This window comes from Ahaetulla prasina, chromosome 4, assembly GCF_028640845.1.
Source record: "Ahaetulla prasina isolate Xishuangbanna chromosome 4, ASM2864084v1, whole genome shotgun sequence".
Lineage (NCBI taxonomy): Eukaryota > Metazoa > Chordata > Lepidosauria > Squamata > Colubridae > Ahaetulla > Ahaetulla prasina.
Window position 1 is genome coordinate 99,617,343 of NC_080542.1, and position 24,693 is coordinate 99,642,035.

The 24,693-nt window shown below is 33.7% G+C and overlaps 1 protein-coding gene across 5 annotated transcripts in view; it reads left to right on the plus strand.

Moving 5' to 3' along the window:
- The window catches only part of SATB1 (SATB homeobox 1), a 113,641-nt gene that overhangs the window by 38,103 nt on the left and 50,845 nt on the right, over positions 1 to 24,693 (plus strand). For all 5 annotated transcript variants that reach the window (XM_058183456.1, XM_058183457.1, XM_058183458.1 and 2 more), the window contains 2 exons: positions 15,370 to 15,481; positions 20,199 to 20,647. In XM_058183456.1, coding sequence (XP_058039439.1) covers positions 15,370 to 15,481; positions 20,199 to 20,647 — 561 coding nt within the window. The remainder of the gene's footprint in view (positions 1 to 15,369; positions 15,482 to 20,198; positions 20,648 to 24,693) is intronic.

Consider the following 24,693-nt stretch of genomic DNA (forward strand, 5'->3'; position numbering starts at 1 on the left):
ATATTCCAGGTATTCTTGGTGTACTGAATATGCTTCAACTACAGTTCCATGTTTTTGTATTTTTCTTCCATATGTGCAGCCTAGTTAACATGTTCTGAAGGGCATATAATGCCATTGTGTAAAAACAGAAGATTTCTGTAAAATGGTATGTGATATGTTAAATTACAGGTTATCTTCATGCTTAGGAGTCAAAAATGTATAAGATATAGCCCAAAATGTTGAGGTAGTAAAATCTTTGTTATCCAGTGTTATAGTAGCAGTTTTAAATGCTCCATTTCATTTAGTTAATATTTTCTTTCATTTATAAGTTGTCACAATCTATATTGGCTTGTTTATAAAAATAAAACAATATTAAAATAAAAATATCAGCACAAAAGAAATAATACAATAATACAAATTCATCATTCCCCCAAATGATCTCCTACAGTCTGTCCTAAATTTCCTAAAGAGAATGTACTAATTTGACTTCTATGGAAGGTTGTTCCATAATAGAGAAATGCAGCAAAACAACAACGAAAACAAACAATATCCACTATATGCAAAGCTTTGCCCCCTTAACTTCTCAGTAATAAGAGATTAACAAACTTCCTGGGAAACTGAAGCAAATGATATTAGAAAATCATCTGAGTCCTTTGTAGATGAACACAAAAACTGATTTGCACTCATAATCAATGGGCAACCAATTCAAAATCCACAGTAAGGGAATTACATGGTTATGGCAGCTCTAAATTACCGATATACAGTCTGATGCACTTTGTGCTAGTTGCAATTTCTAAGTGATCTTCAAAGGTGGTATTGTGAGTGTACTATAGTAGACTAGTTGTGTACTGATAAATTCTTGCTATTCAGAATAAATATGCTATTCAGAGTAAGACCATAATCACCCACCCACTATTTAGCAGGAGTCCAGGAAGATCATCCTGGTCATAGACCTCTTCATTCAGGGGACATGTCAGCACATCCCAAGTTACAATTAGATGTAGCAGTTTGCTTTTCTGAACACATGGCAATTTGGGTTTCACTTGGATTAGATTTAGGCAGCAATGGAGCACCCTTTGATTTACTTTCCTCTTTTTTTTGTATCCTTGAACCATAATGAAAATACTAACCTCAGAATTTGAATATACAAACAGTGAAAGGCAACGCCATTATTAGAATAACACGATGGTAAGCAATAGTAGTGGAACAATTTATAGACAGATGTAAATGTCTTTATGAAATGCAATGCCGTACTACAAATAATTTTAAAAGCCTTTTCTGTATTTGTTAGCATTGGTGTTGAGGTCAGTGAAAATCTGTTTTGTTTTAGAGCCATGCATCTATATTATTTATTTTGTTTTCATTTAATTTTCCAGTGAATGTTTTAAAAAAAAACCACCAAACACAATTTATTACTTTTCTCATTTGAAAATTGTATATATTCTTGAAATAGTGTGAAGTGTTTCAAAGAGGGATTTCCAGAAGCATGTTGGCACAAGTGAAACACCTTACCTTGAAGAGTGAGCAACTAATTCTTGGAAAACTTAGGTGAAAACTCAGTAGATTTATAAGAAAAATGCTTGACTTTTACTAACATGCTTTGCAGAGCAATTTGTTTTGAGTGTTCTTCACAACCCTATTTCCACCCAAAATTTACTACTTTTTATATATATTTTACACCTCTTAATAAACACTTTTTATATTTCGCATACTTTATATAGTACATGCTCTGTTTACAGCTTTTTAGATTTAACATTTCTCCAAAATTCTTATACTTTTTAAGTGCATTTCGGTTTAAGAATACTGATTTAAACTTCTAAGTTACAGTAAGAATAGTGACTAGCAAAAATGGTGACTGCACCAGGAGCTGTTGATAGAGTTCTGCAGAGAAATTGTTGAGTCTGTCATTTGTACTTCTTTAACTGTCTGGTTTGCTACCAAACAGACAGATACATACTCCAATGGATAATTAGGACTGCAGAAAAAAACAATTGCAGCCAGCTTACTTTCTGTAGATGACCTATATATTGCATAAGTCAGAATTAGGGCTGAGAAAATACCTATATATCCTTAACATCAGTGGTGGGGTTCAAATAATTTAACAACCGGTTCTCTGCCCTAATGATTTCTTCCAACAACCATTGGAAGTTAACAACCAAACTGCTCAGAAAGTTAACAACCGGTTCTCCCGAAGTGGTGCGAACTGGCTGAGTCCCACCACTGCTTAACATCCTGGAAATAACCTGTTTCAACTCTTCTCAAGATGCCACTACAGCTTTTTTCTATATAGCTTTTTGGGCCTTTAAACATATCACATTAACACCCCTATATATGTACACACATGGTGTGTGTGTGTGTATGAGATGTATATGTTATATGTATACACACAACTTGCACATAATACACACACACACACACACACACACACGTGTGTATATGTATATCTGTGTGTGTGTATGAGATGTATATGTTATATGTATACACACAACTTGCACATAATATGTGTGTGTGTATGTATATCTGTGTGTGTGTATAGTTTGTACATAAGTGTGTTTTTGTATACATATGTGTGTGTAGTGTGTACATATAAAATTTGCATTCCAAAGAATAGCATTTATTTAGAGACTTTTTTTATAGGTGTATCACCAAGTATATAGAGATGTAGTTATGCAAACTGCATAATGCCTATGTAAATCTTATTTATACTTGCATTTTAGTCCTTTTATGATTTATCATATTCCAAGGATAGTTTTTTCCTCTCTCTGCTTATTATATTGTTGGAACAGAAAAGGAATGGAGTATCTTCAGCCACAATACAAATTGTTAATATGGTTGAAATTACAATATTTTAACAGCTATTAAATATATTTTCAGAAGAGGAGGAACATACTGGGGTGAATTCTGCAAATGAAGCACAGGAGGACAGTGTAGAAATTTATGTTAAATCCACAGTAATCCATGACACTGAAGGACATCTGAGTTATAATCCCATGAAAGCCCATGCTTCCAAATGGGTAAGAGATTGATATCTATGGAGCCCTTTGCTGTTTGGAAATATCCAGGCATACACAATAAACTTCTGTTGTCTGCTTCTCCCTGTATGGAATGGATAGAAGCTACCCACTTTTCCCCTAGAGAATTCCACCTTTGTCTACTAGTGGAAGTATTTAAATAGTTACTATAAAAATTTTATAGTAACTGTATAATGTGATTCTTTTTTAATGTGACTTCAACAAGATCATGTCCTTCCTAAAATAAATACTATGTGATTACTTTTTAAAGTTTTGACAGTTTAAACATTTAAACTGACAGTTTAAACAGTCTGAACATAAAACAATCTAGAATTGACAAAATAATTTAAATATGATTATATTGAATCCTGTTTAGAATTATATTGCAATATCTTGCATAAACTTACTTATATTTTAGATAATAACATATTTGTGATTTATGTAGAGTTTGACAGCTTACAAAATAGGGCCATGTATATGCAACCTTGGGTTCTAAAGATGTCATTGATTATGATAGGAAAAAATACAGAATCTTTGGGGCATTAATTCAGATTCTAGAAGGTTAATACAAATAATGTTTGTGTGCAAACATGCATGTGTGCTATTCCTGCAAGTTATTAAATCCCCAACTAATATCCAATCTACAGCCCTTCAGCTTGGGAGGTAAAGGAAGTTTAACCCAAAAGTTGCCTTATTGGAAATTTCTGCTATAAAGCATTGAGGCAATAATTGGCCATGGACAAATCACTTGTAAATTTTTTGAAATTTACCTAAAGATTGTATAGTTCTCATTCTCTTGATTTTTATAGATAGAGGCCACAAAACTTTACAGAAATAAGCTTAAAACTGAAGTTGCTATCAAAATATTCTTATTTACTCACCACTTTCATATTTTAAAAAAGCATTTTCATATTTTAAAAAAGCTATGAAAACTAGATATCTGTTCATTTTATATAAAATAAGAAGAAACATTTTCAGATATAATAAACCCTCAATATATATTCTCATTACAGATACAATAGCAGTAGCATTTAGATTTATATACCACCTGATAGTGCTTTACAGCACTCTCTGAGCAATTTACAACGTCAGCATATTGCCCCCAGCAATCTGGGTTATCATTTTATTGATTTTGGAAGAATAGAAGGCTGTCAACCTTTAGCCTGTCAAGATCAACACAGATTTTGGGCAGAATTAGTCTGCAATACTGGATTGTAACCACTGTACCACCAGGGATACAATTTTTACATTGTATGTTCTTATGCATGTGTAGCATTCTGTTTGTTATTGTATACAAATGTAAAATCCCATTCGTATTTTAGTTAATACCTGTCTCTTCTTTTAGTCTTAAAGGGATACTTCAATTTTATTTTAAGAATAGCAACCCCCTCAGTCTCTTTTGACTTTCAGAAAGTTATTACATGCCTAGCTTTCCTTACATTTCCTTTACCTAAAGCTATGATTCCAGTCATACTTATTTTTGTGCATTTATTACATATTTTAAAAGATTTGAATTCCATCTATTCTCCAAGGAATTAAAGGACTCATTACAGATAATATCATATTTAACCAGTAAAACATTTTGCTTTATTATGAGACCTTTAATGTCAAACTCAAAACATAGGCACAAAAATTCAATGCTCATCAATCATAAATATTTACTAAAATAGCAATTAATTTAAAACAGTATATAACATTGTGCATCAAAAGTTCTCCCAAAAAGGAAGGTATTTATTAAATGAATATGCTTCCTGCTCACAATATTTGCCCAAATGCTTTGCTTTTAATAAAAAGAACACTGTAACTGTAAGAGTCTAAAAATTGAATTCAACATTGGAATTTAATTTCACTTTTCTTTGCATAATGTTTTGATATGTAAATGTTCATGGCAAATTATGTTTTCTGTATTTCCAACTACATCTCTGTAATTTAAAAATTGCATTGTGTCTATTATGTTGCTCAGAATTTTCTGTCCTCCTTAGATAATATTTTAGATTTCTTCTTAAATTATACAAAACTTTTTGCTAAAATTAAATACTTCTTTGGAACTAATATTTGGCAGTATATGGCATGGTAATCAATAGAAAGCTTGAAAATCTTCTAAACATGTGACTTAATAGTAGTGATAAATTGTAGCAAAAGGCTGTCAAATTGCAACTATGTGTCATTTGTAATAACAATCTTTTAAATATCTTTTTATAAAATTAATTACAGTTTAGTAGAAATACAGTAGCTGATGGGGGCCCCCAATCAGAATCATAACATAACATAACATAACAACAGAGTTGGAAGGGACCTTGGAGGCCTTCTAGTCCAACCCCCTGCCCAGGCAGGAAACCCTACGCCATCTCAGTTAGATGGTTATCTAACATTTTCTTAAAAATTTCCAGTGTTGGAGCATTCACAACTTGTGAATCTGTATACTATATTTCCTTTTCCCCATCTTGTTTCTTAAAAATTAGCTTCCTTATTAAGTTGTTTTTAATTTTTACGATACATAAATACTGACACTGAGTATTCAGAAGATACTTGAGCAAAGATAGAGCAATCATCTTGAGATGAATCAGAGAGACAGAAACAAAGACAAAATGTAATAACAACAAGGAAAGTGAAGTAGGTATATTTCTGAGCTAATTGGCAGTGTGTTGGAAACAACTTGCATATTTACTTCAAACAGTAATGCTCAAGCAACTGTTATGCTGACTTTACATTTTATGCATTCTTTACATTTTATATGTTCTGTAAAGCTAAATTTATTTGTTTGTTCGTTTATTTGTTTAAACTTGCTGTCCCATCCCAATTCTCTCTTCATTCCTGAACAACCTGTTCCTTTTACTCGGGTCAATTATACTTTGCTGTACTTGTTTCCACTATCTATACTGTCAGTAGAGAAAAATCACATTTTCCCTGAGATTTGTCCCACTTTTTTCAGCCAAATACTATTTTTCATAATATTTTATACATTCCACCTTATAATTTTAAAGTTCAGCCAAATGGTATAGTAGCTAACATGTTTAACTGGCACCAGAGAGACTTTAAAAATTCATGGAAGTTCAATGGGTGTCACACTCTCTTAGCGTAAGCTACTTAATAAGATTGTTGTGGGGAACAAATCAGAGGAGGGAATTCTCTATATGCCATCTTGAGTTCATGAATGAAAAGTAAATATAACAAATAAAAGTTAGCTATTTTTAGTTTCAGTCAGTTTTTCCATGTAGAAATTTTAAGAACAGGTGGAGGACATATTTTCTCCTTTAGGAAAATTGTTTCTTCAATAATATTTTTTTTTGGGGGGGGGAGATGCCATGACAACAGATGGCAGAAACACTTACGTTATATAAATGCCCACATAATGAAAGTTAAGATATTGTTCCTACTATTATGTTTTTAAACAATATTGAATAAAGTGATTATTTTCCATCTTATTTTGGATAGAGTTTCAATATCTGCTCCTGAATCCTAAATCAATTACATTATTTGATAACTGTATACCATATACCAGCTATTGTAGCCATTTGGGTACATGATAGTGTCCCTGAGATCAAACGCAATGCTAGGAACTAGCTTGCCTTCCTTCCTTCCTTCCTTCCTTCCTTCCTTCCTTCCTTCCTTCCTTCCTTCCTTCCTTCCTTCCTTCCTTCCTTCCTTCCAGATGGTTTTCAATATATTTACAGCCTTAGCTTGGATATACAATATTAATTACTTTGAATTTTCAGAATGTTTATTCAATTTTAAGCATGGATAGTATGTTAATAAGTCATAATTATTTGTTAAATATATGTCGTGTATCAGTGTTTTTTAATATTAGCAATAGTGTCAAATTTTGTGTACATCAGTTTGTGTCTATTTAAATACTTGATGAATTTATTCATACATCTGACTATTGTATTCAAACTATCAATTAGGTTTGCAAAAAGAAAAAGAAAAAATGGAAGAATTATGACTTAAATCTACATAAATCTGTTGGAAATAGCAGTCACAATTTAATCTTTGTGATTTCCTGATTGGCTACTATTTCTTTAAGGCTTGTCTTGAATTTCACAAAGTTCAAGAGCCATTGTATTTCCAGAATAGCAAAATAAATAATAATAATAATAATAATAATAATAATAATTTAATTTAATTTGTATACCGCCCTTCTCCCGAAGGACTCAGGGCGGTTTACAGCCAAGTAAAAACAACAATCAATAACACAATACAAATAAAACAATAACTAAAAAACTTATTCAAATTTGGCCCCAATTTAAAATAAATTTAAACCATAAAACCCAATTAAAAATTAAAAACCCAATAATAAGATCTAAAAATTCTATGCCAGTCCTGCGCGGAAAAATAGGTACGTCTTCAGCTCGCGGCAGAAGGTCCGAAGGTCAGGGAGTTGTCGGAGTCCAGGGGGAAGTTCATTCCATAGAGTAAGAGCCCCCACAGAGAAGGCCCTTCCCCTGGGGCTGACAGCACCCTAAGGAGTCCCTCTCTGTGAGAGCGCATGGGTCGGTGGGAGGCAAACAGTGGTCCCGTAAATACCCCGGTCCTAAGCCATGGAGCGCTTTAAAGGTGGTAACCAACACCTTGAAGTGCACCCGGAAGACCACAGGTAGCCAGTGCAGCTTGAGCAGGATTGGTGTTATATGGGAGCCACGAGCAGCTCCATAAATACAGGTAGTCTTCCCTTAACATGCTAATTTGAACTGTAATTATGTCAATAAGTGACATGGTTTAAGTTAAAAACCTTGTCACTGTGCAGTTAGTGATGACAGTTCTGGTTGCTAATGTTAAATGATGATTGCATGGATTGTTACTGGGACTTTATGTAAATACAACTTATGACTTCCTGCTGGCTTTGTCTGTGACTTTGCTTTTTGAAAGAGAGGGAAGGTCACAAATCATAATTACATGACCCTGGGACACTGTAATGTCATCACAAGCTGGGGATACTACAATAGTCATAAAAGCAAAGATCCATCATAACTACTACTTGTTTTATCACTTGTAAATTCGAATGGCCATTGAATAAGAGGTTGTTGGAGTTTCTGATGCTTTTCATAATGTTTGAAATTGTCTTTAATAATTTTCAAAAAAAATAAGAGTCTAGCTACCTATTAAGCTGAATGAGAAATCTAAACGATGTCACTGTGACCTGGTAAATAAATTCTGGAATAAAATATTCTGGCTTGGTGCTATAAATGAATTCGGCCATTGTTTCTAGTTTGGACATAAAGGAAGCTATAATTAATTATGGTTTCCTGATCCGTTTCCTATTCCAATGAAAGAAAATAAATGTCAATGTGAATATATATGAAGCTAGATCACAGTTCACTTTGTAAAATAGAGATTGGATTGCCAGAACGTAACAACTGTAATTCTGGTGGTTCTTTAATATAGTGTCTATTATTTATATCAGAAACAGCATTGTCATGAGCCTTATTTTAATGAATTAAAATATACAGACATTAAAAGCTATTCAGAGTTCATTTTTGTAAATAGGAGAGAAAAGGAACTAGAAGTTTGACAGGTTGTTCAGCAAGTGTGACTTCAACTGAGAATTATAAAATTAGATACTCCTTTATACTGATAAGATATTAATATGATACCTTTAAAATGTTACTGTTAACATTTGAAATCTGAAAATTACCCATAAGGAGTAATGGGTAGCAATTTTTATATTTTACTAAGAATGTAACATATTTTAATGGTATGTAGGAAAGACCTGGGCCAATTTGCAGAATGCAATGATATAACTAAAGCAACAGCTGGGACACAACAAAAAGTGGCTCAGACAATGATCCTGAATTTCTATGGGAGCTTGCCCCATGAAGTTCAGAGTGAACCAGGATAAATTCAGGATGATCGTCATTCAGTGTGAAATGTATATGGGAGGCAGGCTATATGACTTTTTACTGATCACACCAAAATGTGAAGGAAGCAGCAATTAAGTGGACAATACCATCTGATGCTGGACAACTATTAGAACTTCATGCATAAATTTAAATGATACCTTGGGCATCCCATATAGAGAATTGCTGCTAGTTGAGTGATCCAGAAGTCCAAACAGAATAAGGTCATATATTTCAGACTTTAAATTATTTGCCTGCAATGTAGGATAGAATGATTTAGCCTTTACAGGTGATTCTTGACGTATGGGATTGAAATGTTGGACATAAACCATTGCAGTCATAAGTGAGGCACTACACAGCCAGATTTGATTTTCCAACCATTTCTACAACAGTTGTGTTGAATCATCACAGTCATTAAGCAAACACCGTAGTCATATGTGCAACATTTTATCCAGTGGGTAGTTTTTGCCAGCAAACAGCAGATATGTTGCAAAATGGGATTATGCTGCAGTTGATCATAAATGCAATCCGATTGTTAAGCTCCTGAAATATATTCATTTGACTATGACCACAATAATTGTAACTTCAAGAATGGATTATTTTTTTCCAAGTATGTTGTAACTTTGAATGGTCATTAAGCAACCAATTGAAAGTACCTATATTGATCAGAGAAAGGCTGTCTGTGGAGCTAAGGGAGCCAAGGCTCTCAAAATATTATGGAGGAGCTGTATCAATGTTTTGTAATAATAGACACCTACCTGGGAGGATAAAGGAAGGAGGGAATGGTAAGGGGAAAATAACTTAAAGCCTGTGTTCCCCCAAGCCACTAGCTAAATGGTCTCCTCAATATCCAATGTGGGAGAATCCCTGCAATCCAGATGCCTCTCTTTAGAGAAGCAAAGCAGAAAGTATCAAAGCTATGCTTTTACTGTGGTGCCCAATAATGTTTGGTAAAAGCACTAGCATTAGACATAGCAATAAGATAGTAAATCAACAGATCATGTAGCCAGTAAGAGCTCAGCTTACTTCAAAGTAGTACACTGGTGAAACTTTACTGATCCATTTCTAAGAAGCTCCGAAGGGGAGCAGAGGCTTCCACCATTTAAGGACAATTTAAGGACAATTGTTGATAGCAGGCAAGCATATTTAATCATTCTTGTTATTGGTACTTTAGATTCTAGGCAGATGGTGGGATTTTCTTTTCCTGTAGACTTGAGGACAACCAGTAATTTCATATGTATAGAAATAATACAGAAGCTAAAGCTCTAGAAAACTTAAGCTCTAGAAAACCCAATGTTAGTCGAGATGATTGACAGCCACCAAGAGCAGGTTGACTTTGTAGCTGAATCAGCAAAAGTACAGTCATGTTCCCACTCCACCTGCAATACTTTCTGGGTTTTGCTAATTTTTATAGGAAATTCATTCTTAATTTTGCTGGCCACCTAAAACTGCCAGCTCCAATGAAAGGATCAGCAATTGTCATGATTAATCCAAGAACAAACAGCATTTCAAGGATTAAAACACCTTTTTGTTTCTGACCCTGACCCTTCCTGTCCCTTTGTGGTACACACAGATGCTTTCAATATGGCGATAGGGTTGCTGTCGCATAGAAGAGAAGAAACATATTTACCATTGTATTGAGCACAGTGGTTAGAACACAGTATTGCAGGCTAACTCTGCCCACTGCAGGAGTTTGATTCTGACAGGCTCAAGGTTGACTCAACCTTTTATCTTAAGGAGGTGAGTAAAATGAGGAACCAGATTGTAGGGGCCAATATGCTGACTCTATAAACCACTTAGAAAGGGCTGTAAAGCATTATAAAGTGGTATTTAAGTCTAAGTGCTATTGCTATTATTATTGCTATTGTAGGCCTTTTACACCTGAATGTTCTTCCCAACTGAAAGGAACTTTGATATTTTCAATAAAGAGATGTTGGTAGTAAAAAATGCTATTCGATGATAGAGATGTCTGCTGGAAGGAGCAATCCACCCTCTACAAGTTCATACAGACCATAAGAATTTAGAGGTTCGGCAAAACATTCAATCTTTCACCCCTCATCAAATTGCTTTGTTTTTACAAACCTTCCGGGCTTCCAAAACAATTTTTCAGATAATGTCTCACCTAAAACAATTCAATGCATACTCTCTCCCTTCCCCTCTCTCTCTCACACACACATCATAATAATTTTGAGATAGTGTCTCATCTAAGACAATACAATATATGGTCTCCTTCTCCCTCCACCCTCCCTCTCTCCCTCCTTCCCCATTCCCTCACACACACACACACACACTCCATAATAATAGCTATGCAATTCAGGATATGAGGGCCAGGGGCAAGAAGGTTCCTGATGGAGAGACAACTCTTGTGTAATTTTGGAGAGTTACCAGTAGAAGAGGAAATGACACAGCTACATTTTGTTCTCATTGTCCAAACTCAGTTTCCATTATGAACTCAGGATTGAGGCAATGAGTCTGAAGGGGAGAATGGTGTCATGGAATCTGGGGAAAAGTCTAGGGGAATGGGCCAACAAATGCTGCCTAGGGAATTATAGATAAGCATAGCTCAAAGCTGTATAATGGACAGGGCAAAAGGTTCCAAAGATACCTTCCTAATTTCTCAGAGTGTCCCGGAGACAGGAGAATTGTATTTTCCAACTTGCAATATTCTGTTAATGTAACTTTATAATAAAGTTGAAGTAGCTTATCTGGTTGTGTTTTGAATCTGGTCTACCTGGTAACGTTGGCAGGTATTAATGTATAAATAAATCCCTATCTGAAAACAAAGGCATGGGTTTTATAACAAGTAGATTCTTATTTGTATGCAAGCTTGTAGCATGACAAAAGAACATAATTTTGCGCACACACACACACACACACACACACATATATGTAGGTCTTTGGTTATTCGGGTTTTCTCCCGCGTAAAATTGGAAGTGTTTTGGCGACGTTTCGACGAAGTCTCATTCGTCATCTTCAGGCTTCAGCTTCGTGCTTCTGGGAGCAATGTGTGACTTCCAATTTTACGCGGGAGAAAACCCGAATAACCAAAGACCTACATACAAACACCCGCGAAAACCTCAGAAAATATGTATGTATGTATGTATGTATGTATGTATGTATGTATGTATGTATGTATGTATATACTATCTACCAATTAATGGAAACTTTCTGGGTAGAAGGCAGGATACAGTACAAACTGAAATAATAAAATCTCTTTCAAATAATTTTTCCAGGGTATGAAAAATACCTAAGCTGATTCATTTACATTTATAATCCATTTACTATATTTTGCTTCATATTTTGAAAAAGATTTTAGCCACTAGAAACGCAGTACAATACACAGATGGAACATAAGAGAAACTACAACAATCTGTGTCTGTAAAAGGAATGTTGCATCTTACATACTCCACTTTACCCTGTATAAACATATTTTGATGTCTGTTTTTATAGATTTTGAGGCAAGGAAGACTTTGTTAAAAGAATTGTTTTTTCCTGAGTAGTCGCAATTTCAATTTTGCTTTACCTGGAATATGAAAGCAGATGGTCTGCATCTCTTTTGAATATTTATAACTATCAAAAACAATCTCTTGTTATTCACCCTTAGGCTTATGAGATGTCAGAACTGTTCTAGTAGGGAAAAATTGTCTTGGGTGTTTACTAAAAGAGGATTATATTAAGCTGAAATGACTATACATTTTCTAGTTTAATATTTGTTCATCAGCTGTTTAATCATATTTAGATAATTGTGTAAATAAGTTGTTGTAACTCTTGCCCCATCTACTGATCTAGCTTGAATGCTTTCAATATGCAAAGACAAATGTCTATTTATTTTCCTTCTTTAAAAAAATTAAAAAGACCTGTTAAAGTTTTGTACATGATACTTTGAACATATGAGGGATATAGCCTAATATTAGGTTATTTCAGAGAACATCTGTTTTGGAAATTTCCTGTTATATTATTTGGCATACTTTCATAAGCAGTGAAATGTCTATTTTAATCGAAGTTGTTCATAATTTTTATCAAAGATGTGTATGACTAAAGCTTAAGATATTGTTAAAGAGGATAGAGGATATTTGGTTACAGTGGAGGATAAATGGATTTTTGACCTGAAGCTGAGCAATCACAGATAATAGATTTTGTAGTGGCTGGTTGAGTTGGCAGTAAAGCATGAACAGTTTTAGTTTAGATAATTGAACTGACCTGATTAATGTTGCTCTTTTTTGTTTCTGAAAAATACAACAATGCACTTTCAGACACAGCCATTTATGATCAGAGAATCTATATTCAGGTTATTATGAACCTATTCTGAATGCAACCTAAAATGTTGCATTCATTGCTGAAGAATGAAATAAATATAAAAAAAGTTATCTAAACTAAGTAAATAAATATAAGTAGATTGCTGAGAATATATTTTCTTTAAGTTAGAAAATGTATGTAAAATTACTTGGATGCCACTATGGTCATAATATGCAATAACATAACTCCAGATATTGAATAAATTTTTGTCCAGATGAAACAAAAATGAACTTTAGAAAAAAAAATTCAATCCCTATTGCCATACAGTTATGGAAGAGATAATTATAAATAATGCATTTGGCTGCAAAAGAAAGCTGAGATTGTGGCAGATGGTATCATCCCAGTGTAGTAGGGCTTTTGCAAAGGTGGCACCATTTCAGATCAAACCTTCATCAGACAATCACAAAAAGAACTACAGCTACTGGGTGTGTATACATGTGGGTACTTTTAGATGGTAAGTCACATGAGCTCAAGTAATTTACAGTAAATGGAGACAGGGTTCTGTGGGTTTTTAAAATATCTTTTCTGAGTTATGTGTCAAGAAAGAGCAAAAGCTGTTATCAAATCATAGAAACATCTACTTCTGACACCATACCATATTATAATTAGTTTCTTAGATTTATGGATCTTTACAAACTGCTAACATCTATAGCAAAATTCAAAAACAACTGAAAATGTCTAAGCTTTTGTAAAACTGACTACCTTCAAATGAATCTATACTTTGAAACAGAAGAGAATATAGCAAACATTTTTGTTTCTAAAATCAAGCTGTAAAGATCATTAAAGATGTGAGAGGATTTTAAGGATTAATCAATGATAAGTTTGGAAGATAATTTATGCATATATGAAACAGGGGCTGGAATAGCTCAGGCTGTTAGAGCCTGTTATTAGAACATAGTAGCCTGCAATGACTGCAGGTTCAAGCCCAGCCCAAGGTTGACTCAGCCTTCTATCCTTTATAAGGTAGGTAAAATGAGGACCCAGATTGTTGGGGGGGGGGCAATAAATTGACTTTGTAAAAATATACAAATAGAATGAGACTATGTAAGCCGCCCTGAGTCTTCGGAGAAGGGCGGGATATAAATGTAAACAAAAAAAAAAGAATGAACACAATAATTCCTTGTAAGGATCTTCTAACAGTAATCTTTTAAACTTGTATTTGTAATAAGATCATAGAGCACATGACTGATGACAATGTATTGCTTAATAGTTTTGAAAGTATTGCGGAAGCTCATTCCCTTGATACTCTAATCTAGGCTCTTCAAGTTTGGACTTCTAAAATAACTTACCTTGGACCACTACTTCACCATAAATAATTTTCATACTTTGTTATTGTATTATCCTTCATTTTAATAATTTCATAAAGTCATATGGCAATGTAAACAATATAAATTTTGGCTCAGACACCCCTGATTATTGCAATGATTATGATTGCATGCCTTTTCACCTAAAACTGAAGAGACAGATGAACAGGTTTATGCTACTATTATTAAAATATATAATCCAGTGTTGAAGTTTCAGGTCAAAAGTAATATAAAAAGAGTAGCTGAATTGCTTTCTTTCTCTTAGCAATGGATAATTGATTAATTCCAATTAATGTAAATGTTTAAGTGTACATTTTTCTTGGTTGTATGAAGGAATGTACGTACGTACGTATGTGCTGTAGAAATTCAGAATACACTAGTCAGAAAGGAGGAGCATATGGTGTATTTTTTGCTTCTGGAAATAGAAGCACTTTTTAGAAGTATTTCTAGAGATGATCTAGTTATGCACTGAAATAGTGAAATGCATTTTTGAAAATTATTTCAGTACAATTAAGGCTAGTTGTTCATTCATTATGACTTTTTGAGCAAATGACCTTCATGAAGAACAATATATTTACAATGCTGTATGGTAGTCTCCCATTTTGAAACATTTTGTTTCACCCCTTAAGTTTATAGAATTATACGTTTCAGATATAAAGTTTAGCTATACCAAAACATAAACTTAATGTAATATTTTTGCATAGTTGTTAATATTTTTGTTTTTCTTACATCAGTATATATTTTGTAGAACAAAATATGATATTAAAATAATATTTAAATGTAATGGCTGCTGAATATACTACAAGATTTGCCAATAAATGTTTTAAATCATAACAACATAAAACTGTATATTATCTTGTAACTGGGAATGTTACTAATCAAATAATTAAAATATCTTCTATTAAACATTATAATAATATAATTGCTCTTTCTCTTCTTTTTTAGAGTATGATATCTTCCATTGTGAACAGCACTTACTATGCAAATGTCTCAGCAGCAAAATGTCAGGAATTTGGGCGATGGTATAAACATTTCAAGAAGGCAAAAGATATGATGGGTAAGCAAAGCGATCAAAGTTCATCTGGTATTGTCTACATGCTTATGACTGAATACATTTTAAGCTTTGTTTGGATAGTATAAATGGACTAAATTTTATATATCTGATAATGGTGTTTGATACAGCAAATATTTGATAATATTTTGTAAAATATAATGAGAAAAAGAGAGAGAAAGAAAAAAGGAAGGAAGTATAGAGAAAGAAAGAAAGAGAGAGAGAGAGAGAAAGAAGAAGGAAGGAAGGAAGGGAAGGAAGGAAGGAAGAAAGATAGCACAAATATTTAGTTTCAAAATCAGTCATAATTATAATCAAATCATTAATATGTCCTATTCTTTCCATAGTTTGGAAAAGGTATTTAACTTATTTTGCCTAATTGAATATAGCCCATAGCTCTTATATGACATTTCTTAGTAATAACAGTGTGTAATATTTGCAATAGTTATTGAAAATATTTTCAAAAGTATTTCCTCTATAACAAGTGTTACAATATGTCCTAAATCAGTATTATATTACTTCCTTGTTTGTTACATGTCTATCTCAGACAGGAAAGGAGATAGCATTGGCAATAAGGCAGTCATGTAAGACTTTTCTGCTGATCTTTGTATAAAATTCCATGTCATTACAGTTCTGTAAAATAAAATAAACCATTTGCAACTGTCTGTACATGGGAATAGATATTGCCTAAATTAGATAAAACACTGATTTACATATCTTATTTATTTCAATGAATGTACTATAAAAATAACAACATTTGCATTGAGTCCATGTGAAATTCAAATTTTAGAAACTTTGTTTTTCAAACTTTTCACACACACACGCACACAGCAAATAAACTGAAGTGAAATTAGTGATGCAACCTATAGAAGATATACTAGCCTATATTTGATATTTATGATAGAAATGTTGCACGCAATTGTAAGTTGCACATAAGATTTTGGTTTCTCTGATTTGAGATGTAAAAACATGAGACTTATTTATTTTTTTTAATTTTTTTAATTTTTTTTTTATTTTTTTATTACTTTTTTCCAACAAACAAAAAAGATATTCAGCAATATCATAGGTGAAGACATAATGTAATCTAATTCAAAAATATTATGAGATATTCTGTGAAATACTAATACAAATTACTAATATGAATAGTCCACAATATTTTAATTCTTGACAAGGCAGAAAAGCTTACATGACTTACTAATTCCAATCTCTTTAGGTAAGGCCTGGATAGCAACTTAGCAAAATGGGTATCTTTTATTATACAATTTTAACATTTGAAAATTTAGGCAGCATTTTCACCAAAGAGATTCAACAGGTACAGAAGGTAACAAATTACAGAACAGAAAAGCTACTGGCCTAAGAAGGAAAATGGAACAGACTGCAGGTGAAGTTATGCATGTTCATATTTGAAGACTGAGAAATAAAATAATGGCTTGCCTATATGAAAATATAATCTTTCCGCATGTGTGTTGTAGTTAAAGAGCAATACTGTATACTACTATATTCATATAGGAAGCGCCTACCAAGGCACTTCAAGGTTGAAAGGATTAGCTGGTGACATCACTGTTGCCCAAGGTATATCCAAGGGGGCTCCTGTTGTGTTCCTATTATTTTCACACCAAAGTGGTACTATTTATCCACCTGCATTTGCATGCTTTCAAACTGCTAAATGAGCAGGAGCTGGGACAAATTAATGGCAGTTCATTACACCAAATCCCTTGCACTCCTGGGTTTAGAACTGTAGAGTTGTTGAATTCTCAATGGTCTTCTGACTCAGTATCCTAACCACCGGAGCCCTTCGAGCAATATTGTAAGACAGACAGACAGACAGACATATGGTACTCCTTTAAGACACTTTTTTGTTTGTTTATTTTTGTGGAGACCATTTTGAATGATAAGCTGAATAATGCAACATTAGAAATCTTTTTAGAATTCTAACTGGCTGCATCATTTCTCCTGCCTTTCTTCACCAGATCTGGGGCTATGAATAAATGGCCAATTTTGAAGCATTAAACACCCAGTATTAACACTCTAATGCATTTCAGCCTCTCACATAAATAAAAGTGGCTGCCAGTACTGGATGTTCAAGATATGTAACAGCTTAATGCTCACAGCCACTTTTACCCCCAAACTTATACTACGTCTTTCTGTAACTATGAAACTTGCGGGGAGTAAAAATGATGTATATATATTATATAATTTTAAAAACAAACATTTTAAATTATTTAGATGAATATCTAAAGTTAATCTATAAATTCATACACTGAAATGGTTTGATGTGTGACCAAAATATTTTGGAATGTTGTCTTCATTTTCAATTTTATGCTAGTTCACTTCTTCATTTTCAAAAGAATTTTTTTTTAATCATTCCAGTGAAAAGTATTTACTTGTTCTAGGCTGAGAAGTAAAAAAATCCCTCAAAGCAAGGAAAACAGCTTCTGTATTGTTGTTAAGAAAGATAAACCTTTTCAGCTACTCTACTATAAAAAAGAATTAAAGACTCCTGGACAAAAAACAGGAATAAATTGTTTTCTTTTATGGTCTCTAAAGGCAGCCATCCATCTGCAACCAGCTTCATCAGTTTGGTTGTTTCAGAGAATTAGATAATCAAAAGCAATATGGATGGATTAGGGTTCATCTTTGCTTCTTTGCCTGATTACTTCTAACACTTCAACTAATACTTGGAACATAGCTAGCCAATTTGTCATCTGCATTTAGAAGGCAAATATCTGTAAAGGTGCAAGAGTGCACCAATTGGACACTTTTTCAGATCCAGAGTCCCTTCTCATGGTCACTCTTGCTTCAGTCACTTAATGTGTGGACTATTGCAGTGTGCAGAGGCTGCCTTGAAGACTAGAGAGAAGCTGCAGCTGGTTCATCCATGTAACGTCTCTGCTACATTAGTTTCCACTAAGCTTTTGGTGACATTAAAAGTGCTCTAATCTCATTATAATCTATAAAACCATTTTGGGGCAGAATTTAGTTACCTGAAGGACTACCTCTCTCACATTATTTCACCTCTGTGATATAGTTAGCCATATAAGAAAATACATTTCTGTGTGCCCCATAACTTCTGACTGAATACATACCTTTCATTTTCCATCTATTAAACAATATCTTTGGATGGATTTTAGAAAGTGCACCTTACTAATAATCCTATAACTGATGTCTGGAAGGCCTGGCCTTCAAGATTTTAGATAATCCTTAAAAACTTGCCTTTCCCTCCCCCCCCCCGCCCCTTTAAGGTAGGTTGTGCCTAACTGATATAAATTGTTTGATATAGTTGTAAAAGAGTTTTCCTTACTATGTAGAGCTCCTTTTGTTATTTTATGATTTTTAGGTATTGAATGGTTTTATCTATATGCTGCTACAATTAGTTTTTTATTTGTGGTAGTCTTATAAATCAAAATTATAATAATAAATATAAATAACCCATAGGAATTTTGGTTCTTCTCTATCCTTTTCAACAGTATTTACTTCTTTAAATAGAGTCGGTATCTCAGACTTGGGCATTTTATGGCCCGCGGGCCACATCCAGCCCTTTGACTGTCTCTGTCAGGTCTGCGGTGACGGCGGCTGGGGGAGCAGTGGCTGCGGGGGGGAGGTAGTGGCAGCCCTCCACAACAGTCTCAGTTTCTCATGTGGCCCCTTGGGAAAATTAATTTCTCCCCCCGCTGTATCTGCAAATATACTTACTGAAAAGTGCTTTGAGGGGTTGCCTTCCTTCAGGTAAATATAATATTGTCTTGTTGTTATAACTATATTAAGTATATTATTCAGGATCCTGATAAAGTTGAAAAAGTTCCTATGTTCTTTTAATCAAATATATATATATTGAAAGGTAGTCCTCAACTTACAACTACAATTGAGCCCAAAATTTCTGTTGCTAAGCAAGACAGTTGTTAAGTGAAATTAAGTCCAGGACCTTTCTTGACACAGCTGATAAGTCAATCATTGCAGTTTTTAAGTTAGCAACACAATTGTTAAATGAACCTGGTTTCCCCATTGACTTGGCTTGTCAGAAGGTCACAAATTGTGATCATAGGACACTGCAACTGCCATATATACAAATCAGTTGCCAAGCATCTGAATTTTAATCATGTGGCCATGGGAATGCTGAAACTTATCATTAAGTGTGAAATCTGTCACTTTTTCACTGCTGATGTAACTAAATGAATCATTCTAAGTCAAAGACTGCCTGTGTATGTGTGTGTGTGTGTATATGTGTATACATATACATATAGATATACATATATTAACTGAAATGAATTTAAAAAATAAAAAATGGGTATCTGTGAAAAAGTGAATATACAGTATATATTTAAGCCAATTATATATATAAGCCAATTAAAACCATCATTTATATTTATATAAAAAAATCTGGATACAAAATGTATAAAAGTATTCTTATATATTGGGATCTTCTGAGAAAATAGTGCAAAGCTTGTGAAAAATCATTTGAAAAAGCTCTTTGTTTGCATCTGAATCTGCTTCTTAAAGGTGCAACGAATCTGCTCTGAAGCTGAAGGTTTGTAGCCAGATGTATGTTCAGAAAGAAGATATTGACGAAACAAAGATTTGCACATCCCTACATATCATTTGATTAACATCTCTTAAATTGAATGCTGAGAATAAGAGAGCAATGATCCAAATTCAGCTATTCTTTTTTTATATATTCACTTATTTCTTTGGACCAAATATTTATACTCTGTTTTCTCCTTCTTAGCTGAAATGGACAGCCTTTCTGAACTATCACAACAAGGTGCCAACCACGTCAACTTTGGTCACCAGCCAGTCCCAGGGAACACTGCTGAACAGCCACCATCCCCTGTTCAGCTGTCTCATAGCAGTCAACCATCTGTTCGGACCCCACTTCCAAACATGCACCCTGGACTTACCCCCATTAGTCCTCAATTGGTAAACCAACAATTGGTAATGGCCCAGTTGCTAAACCAGCAGTATGCAGTGAACAGACTTCTAGCCCAACAGTCCTTAAATCAACAGTACTTGAACCATCCCCCTCCTGTCAGCAGATCCATCAACAAGCCGTTGGAACAACAGGTCTCAACTAATACAGAGGTGTCTTCCGAAATCTACCAGTGGGTGCGTGACGAATTGAAACGAGCAGGAATCTCACAGGCAGTTTTTGCACGTGTGGCATTTAACAGAACTCAGGTTAGTTTTTTTAAAAAATGTATATAATTTATATAGAACTGGTAGTTAACTTAACCACTTTAGACTGTGATCCTAAATACCCTTACTTATGCTAAGGAATTTTTAAAAAATTCTCTTTTTTTTTTCATCTTTCTCTTTTCTTTATCTCTCTTTTTTAATGGCAATTATTTGGGGAAACAGCAAATCTTTTGCTAAGATTTTTAACAATCTATTTGATATAGTTGCCCTTTATCTCTATGCTATTAAACCTTCCACATTCATCCTTTTAATGGTGCAAGTATGGATTTATTTATCTAGAACAATTATAAAGCCACAGTAATTAAGAACTTTTTTATTCACTTTATTGGCTCAATTCACTTCTCTCTAAATTAATTACACTTTGTGCATGCTGTGGACACATAGAAGCAATATTTGCAAGCTGGGTTTTTTCCCAGAGACTAAATATACACAATCCTTTTATTTCAATGTTTTTATCTCAATTTTATTTCTAAAAGGAGACGTGGTATTGTAAAACCAAACCAAAGCAAATTCAATAATATAAAAATACTACTTGAAAAATATTCTTCTAAAATATTGCTTCAGTAATTATTAAATAAATTTAATACTTTAAAAATAATAGCTGTATAAATGCCTAAGGTGGTGGTCTAGAAACAGTGAGTTAAAATTCTTTCTGACTATCTCACTCAGCTCACACCTCTGAGTTGTCCAAAAATAGAAGCAAAAATTCCTTTTTGAGGAAGATGGGTGGTTAAGAAATTTAATGAATGATTGAATGTCTAGTAAAGAAATGAGGCCATAACCCCTTCTATAATAATATTAAAATTATTATACACTTATTAATTGTATTAACAGTTCTTCATTATGAATAAAGTCAGAAGTTCATATCTCTTAAGTTTTTAACAATCAAAAATGCCAGATGTGTGTTGAATACTTTCATAATAATCTCTTAATCTATTGCACTACTAGCATTTCAAAGCTTCAAAATCTCCAAATAACTATTATTTGAACCACCTCCATCCTTTAAATTTTATCTTGCATAACTTAAACAGATTTGTTTTCTTTATAAAATTAATCAAGCTTCTTAGGTCAATAGTTGGAGTTGTCATATATATATCAGATAAGGTTTCTTGGATTCATTCCCAGTTATATTCTGACCTTGTCACAGTCCGGAGATACTGTCACAGTCCGGAGATATTCCCACATATCTGGGAATGGTTTGAACTTTTTGATCTGGGAAGTTGACAGGGTCTTCAAAAATTATGTTCATAGCTATCTGCTTGTTAGATCCATGGTCCACCTACCCCGGCTTGTTAAAGCAGCCTGGTAAAGGTCATTGCATTGGTTAATTCCATTTTTGAATGAGGCATTGTTCCTATACCATTAAAAAGCCATCCCCACCTAAAGAAAGCATTACTGGATCCCAATGTTCTGGACAATTTTCTACTAATATCTCACTTTCCATTTTGGGGAAAGATAGTAGAGAAAGTGGTAGTGCAACAGGTTCAGAGGACCATGGAGGAAAAGGATAGGACACTTTTCAGTCAGGATTCAGACCTTGATATGGAATAGAAAAATCATAGTTCATGCTTTTGGATGACCTTTGTTATGGGTAGAATAGGGGTAATGAATGGACCCTTGCTCTTCATGACATTTTGTGATTTTTGACAACATTAACCATGTTATCTTTTGGGCATGATATTGTATTGATTTGCTTTCTTCTTTGGGATTGATTCAAATTGATGATGATTGGGGAAGAGAGGTCCTGTTCTTGGCCCTTCTATGTGGCATGCCACAAGGTTCAGTGATTTCTCCTTTTCTTTTTAAGATGAGGCCACTGGGTAAGTGCATCTGTCACCAGAACGTGAGATTATGTTGATGATATCCAATTGTACATCTCCAACTCTGATGAATTAAGCAATACCATGACCGTCTTATCCAGTAACTGGAAATTGTGAGGGTCTGAATAGCAAACAAAAAGTTTCATCTGAGCCCTGGCAAGACTGTGTGGTTTTGGTTTGGGCCCTCTGATCCAGCTTTATGTCATCATATGTGTTAGTCTGCAGTCCCCTAATCATCTTTGTTGCTCTTCTCTGCACTCCTTCCATCAATGGCTATATGTACGCCTAAACGGTGTATGTTATATTTCTGCTCTGTGAGGTGAACTGGTGCCAGTTTTCTTCTGTGTCCAATTCAATGTCCTGGTTTTAACCTATAAAGCCCTTTATGGCATGGGACCAAGCTATCTGAGAAACCACCTCTTACCACTTACACCAGCCTGCTTTATCAGATCTTGTAGAGTAGGCATGCTATATTATGTACCATTGGTCAAGAATTTACATTTGGTAGTTCCCAGAAATGTGCCTTTTCTGTTGTAATGCCTTATGGAACATCCTTCACCCTGAAATTCGGTTGGCCCAATCACTTTGAATATTCTGAAAGACCCTCAAGATATGTTTGTATAACCAGGCTTAAAGCTAATATTGAACTGGATACTTGGACAGATGGCTCCATGGTTGAGGAGGTCATTTTTTAATTCTCTCTATACTTTTGATTATATTTTGGGTTTTTAAGTATTTAATAATATTTTTTAATAATTGTAATTCTTGCTTTTGTTTTGTTATTTATTTATTTATTTATTTTTTATTGCAGAGTTTTACAAAAAAAATTTTCAATACATCTCACTCCCCTCCCCCCACCCATCTTCACCCACCCACCCGGACTTCCCAAAGCAAAATACAGGGTATAAGATCTAACAATCATAAGCTAAAATACATTAATTATCCATAAATTCCCATCCCTCCCCTATAACCTCAACTCTCCTTCTCCATAATAAAGAGAAAAAAAAGGAAATGTTCATTCATAAGATATTTGATATTTCTTCATCCAATAATTGTTCTAATTGTAGTCAGTCCATCTTCTTCATTCCAGTATATTTTCTTGTGGGTATTCATTCAGGTACACTGAAGTTTCCACCACTTCCATCAGTTCAGTACTTTTAACATCCATACCCAATAACATCAATTACTAAATAAACATTATCTTCTTCTAATTTTTTTTTATATAATCAACCAAACTTTAACATTTTATAAAATTTTCTCTTTTAACTTTTTAACTTATATAAAATTAACATTTAACCCAATTTTTTCCTCCCCCATATTTTCATATCAGTGAATTACCAAATATTTTATAACCATTTTGTCATACAAGCCTTAACCAATTCCATTTCTTTTTTTAATTTTTTCGCAACACTTTATATAACCAACATCAATTTTTGTCCAACATAACTAAATCCACCATATATAATAAAATAACATCAATATAATATATCTCCCATATTTAAGTTACAGATTAAGACATATACACCCCAATTCAATTTCCAAATACTATCTATAAAGCATTTTATATAAGAAGAAAAATTTTTCCCTTGAGTTTTATACTTATCTAATTAACTACTTACTAAAGCCAAATATAAATTATCCTTTCTACTTTTTATATCCCAAAATTTTGCTTGTGATTTACCCTTTCCCATAAAAAGAAGCTCTTTTCGTTTGAAATTGTTGCTTCTTTACTCCTTGTTCTTTACGTTTAGTAATTACAATCATTCTTTGCTCTTCCCCTGCTCCTTTCAACCTTTCTTCCTTAGTCACAGCCTCTACTTTAGATTGTATTTGCTTTGCTACCTTCTCACACTTTTTAACCACTTCCACTTCTCTTCCCATTTTAATTTCTAGCAGTGGTGGAGTTCCAGCCTTCAATACATTAGTATAAAAATCTCTTGCTTTAAATACCGTATTAAGTCAGTATTTCTCTCCTGCGTAATTTACTTTTAGTTCAGCTGGAACATCCCATCTGACCATTTCTAAATTCGTCCACCAAAACAGCAAACTCTTTTCTATTTCTTAAAATTTTTGAGGGAATTTCTTTTAGCACTAATACCTCTTGTCCTAATATTTGAGCTTGTAAAATCTCAGTCCTAATCTTCCTAGCTATAAAATAAATCACTACATCTCTTGGTAACTGTCTTTCTCTTGCAACCCATGAATTAA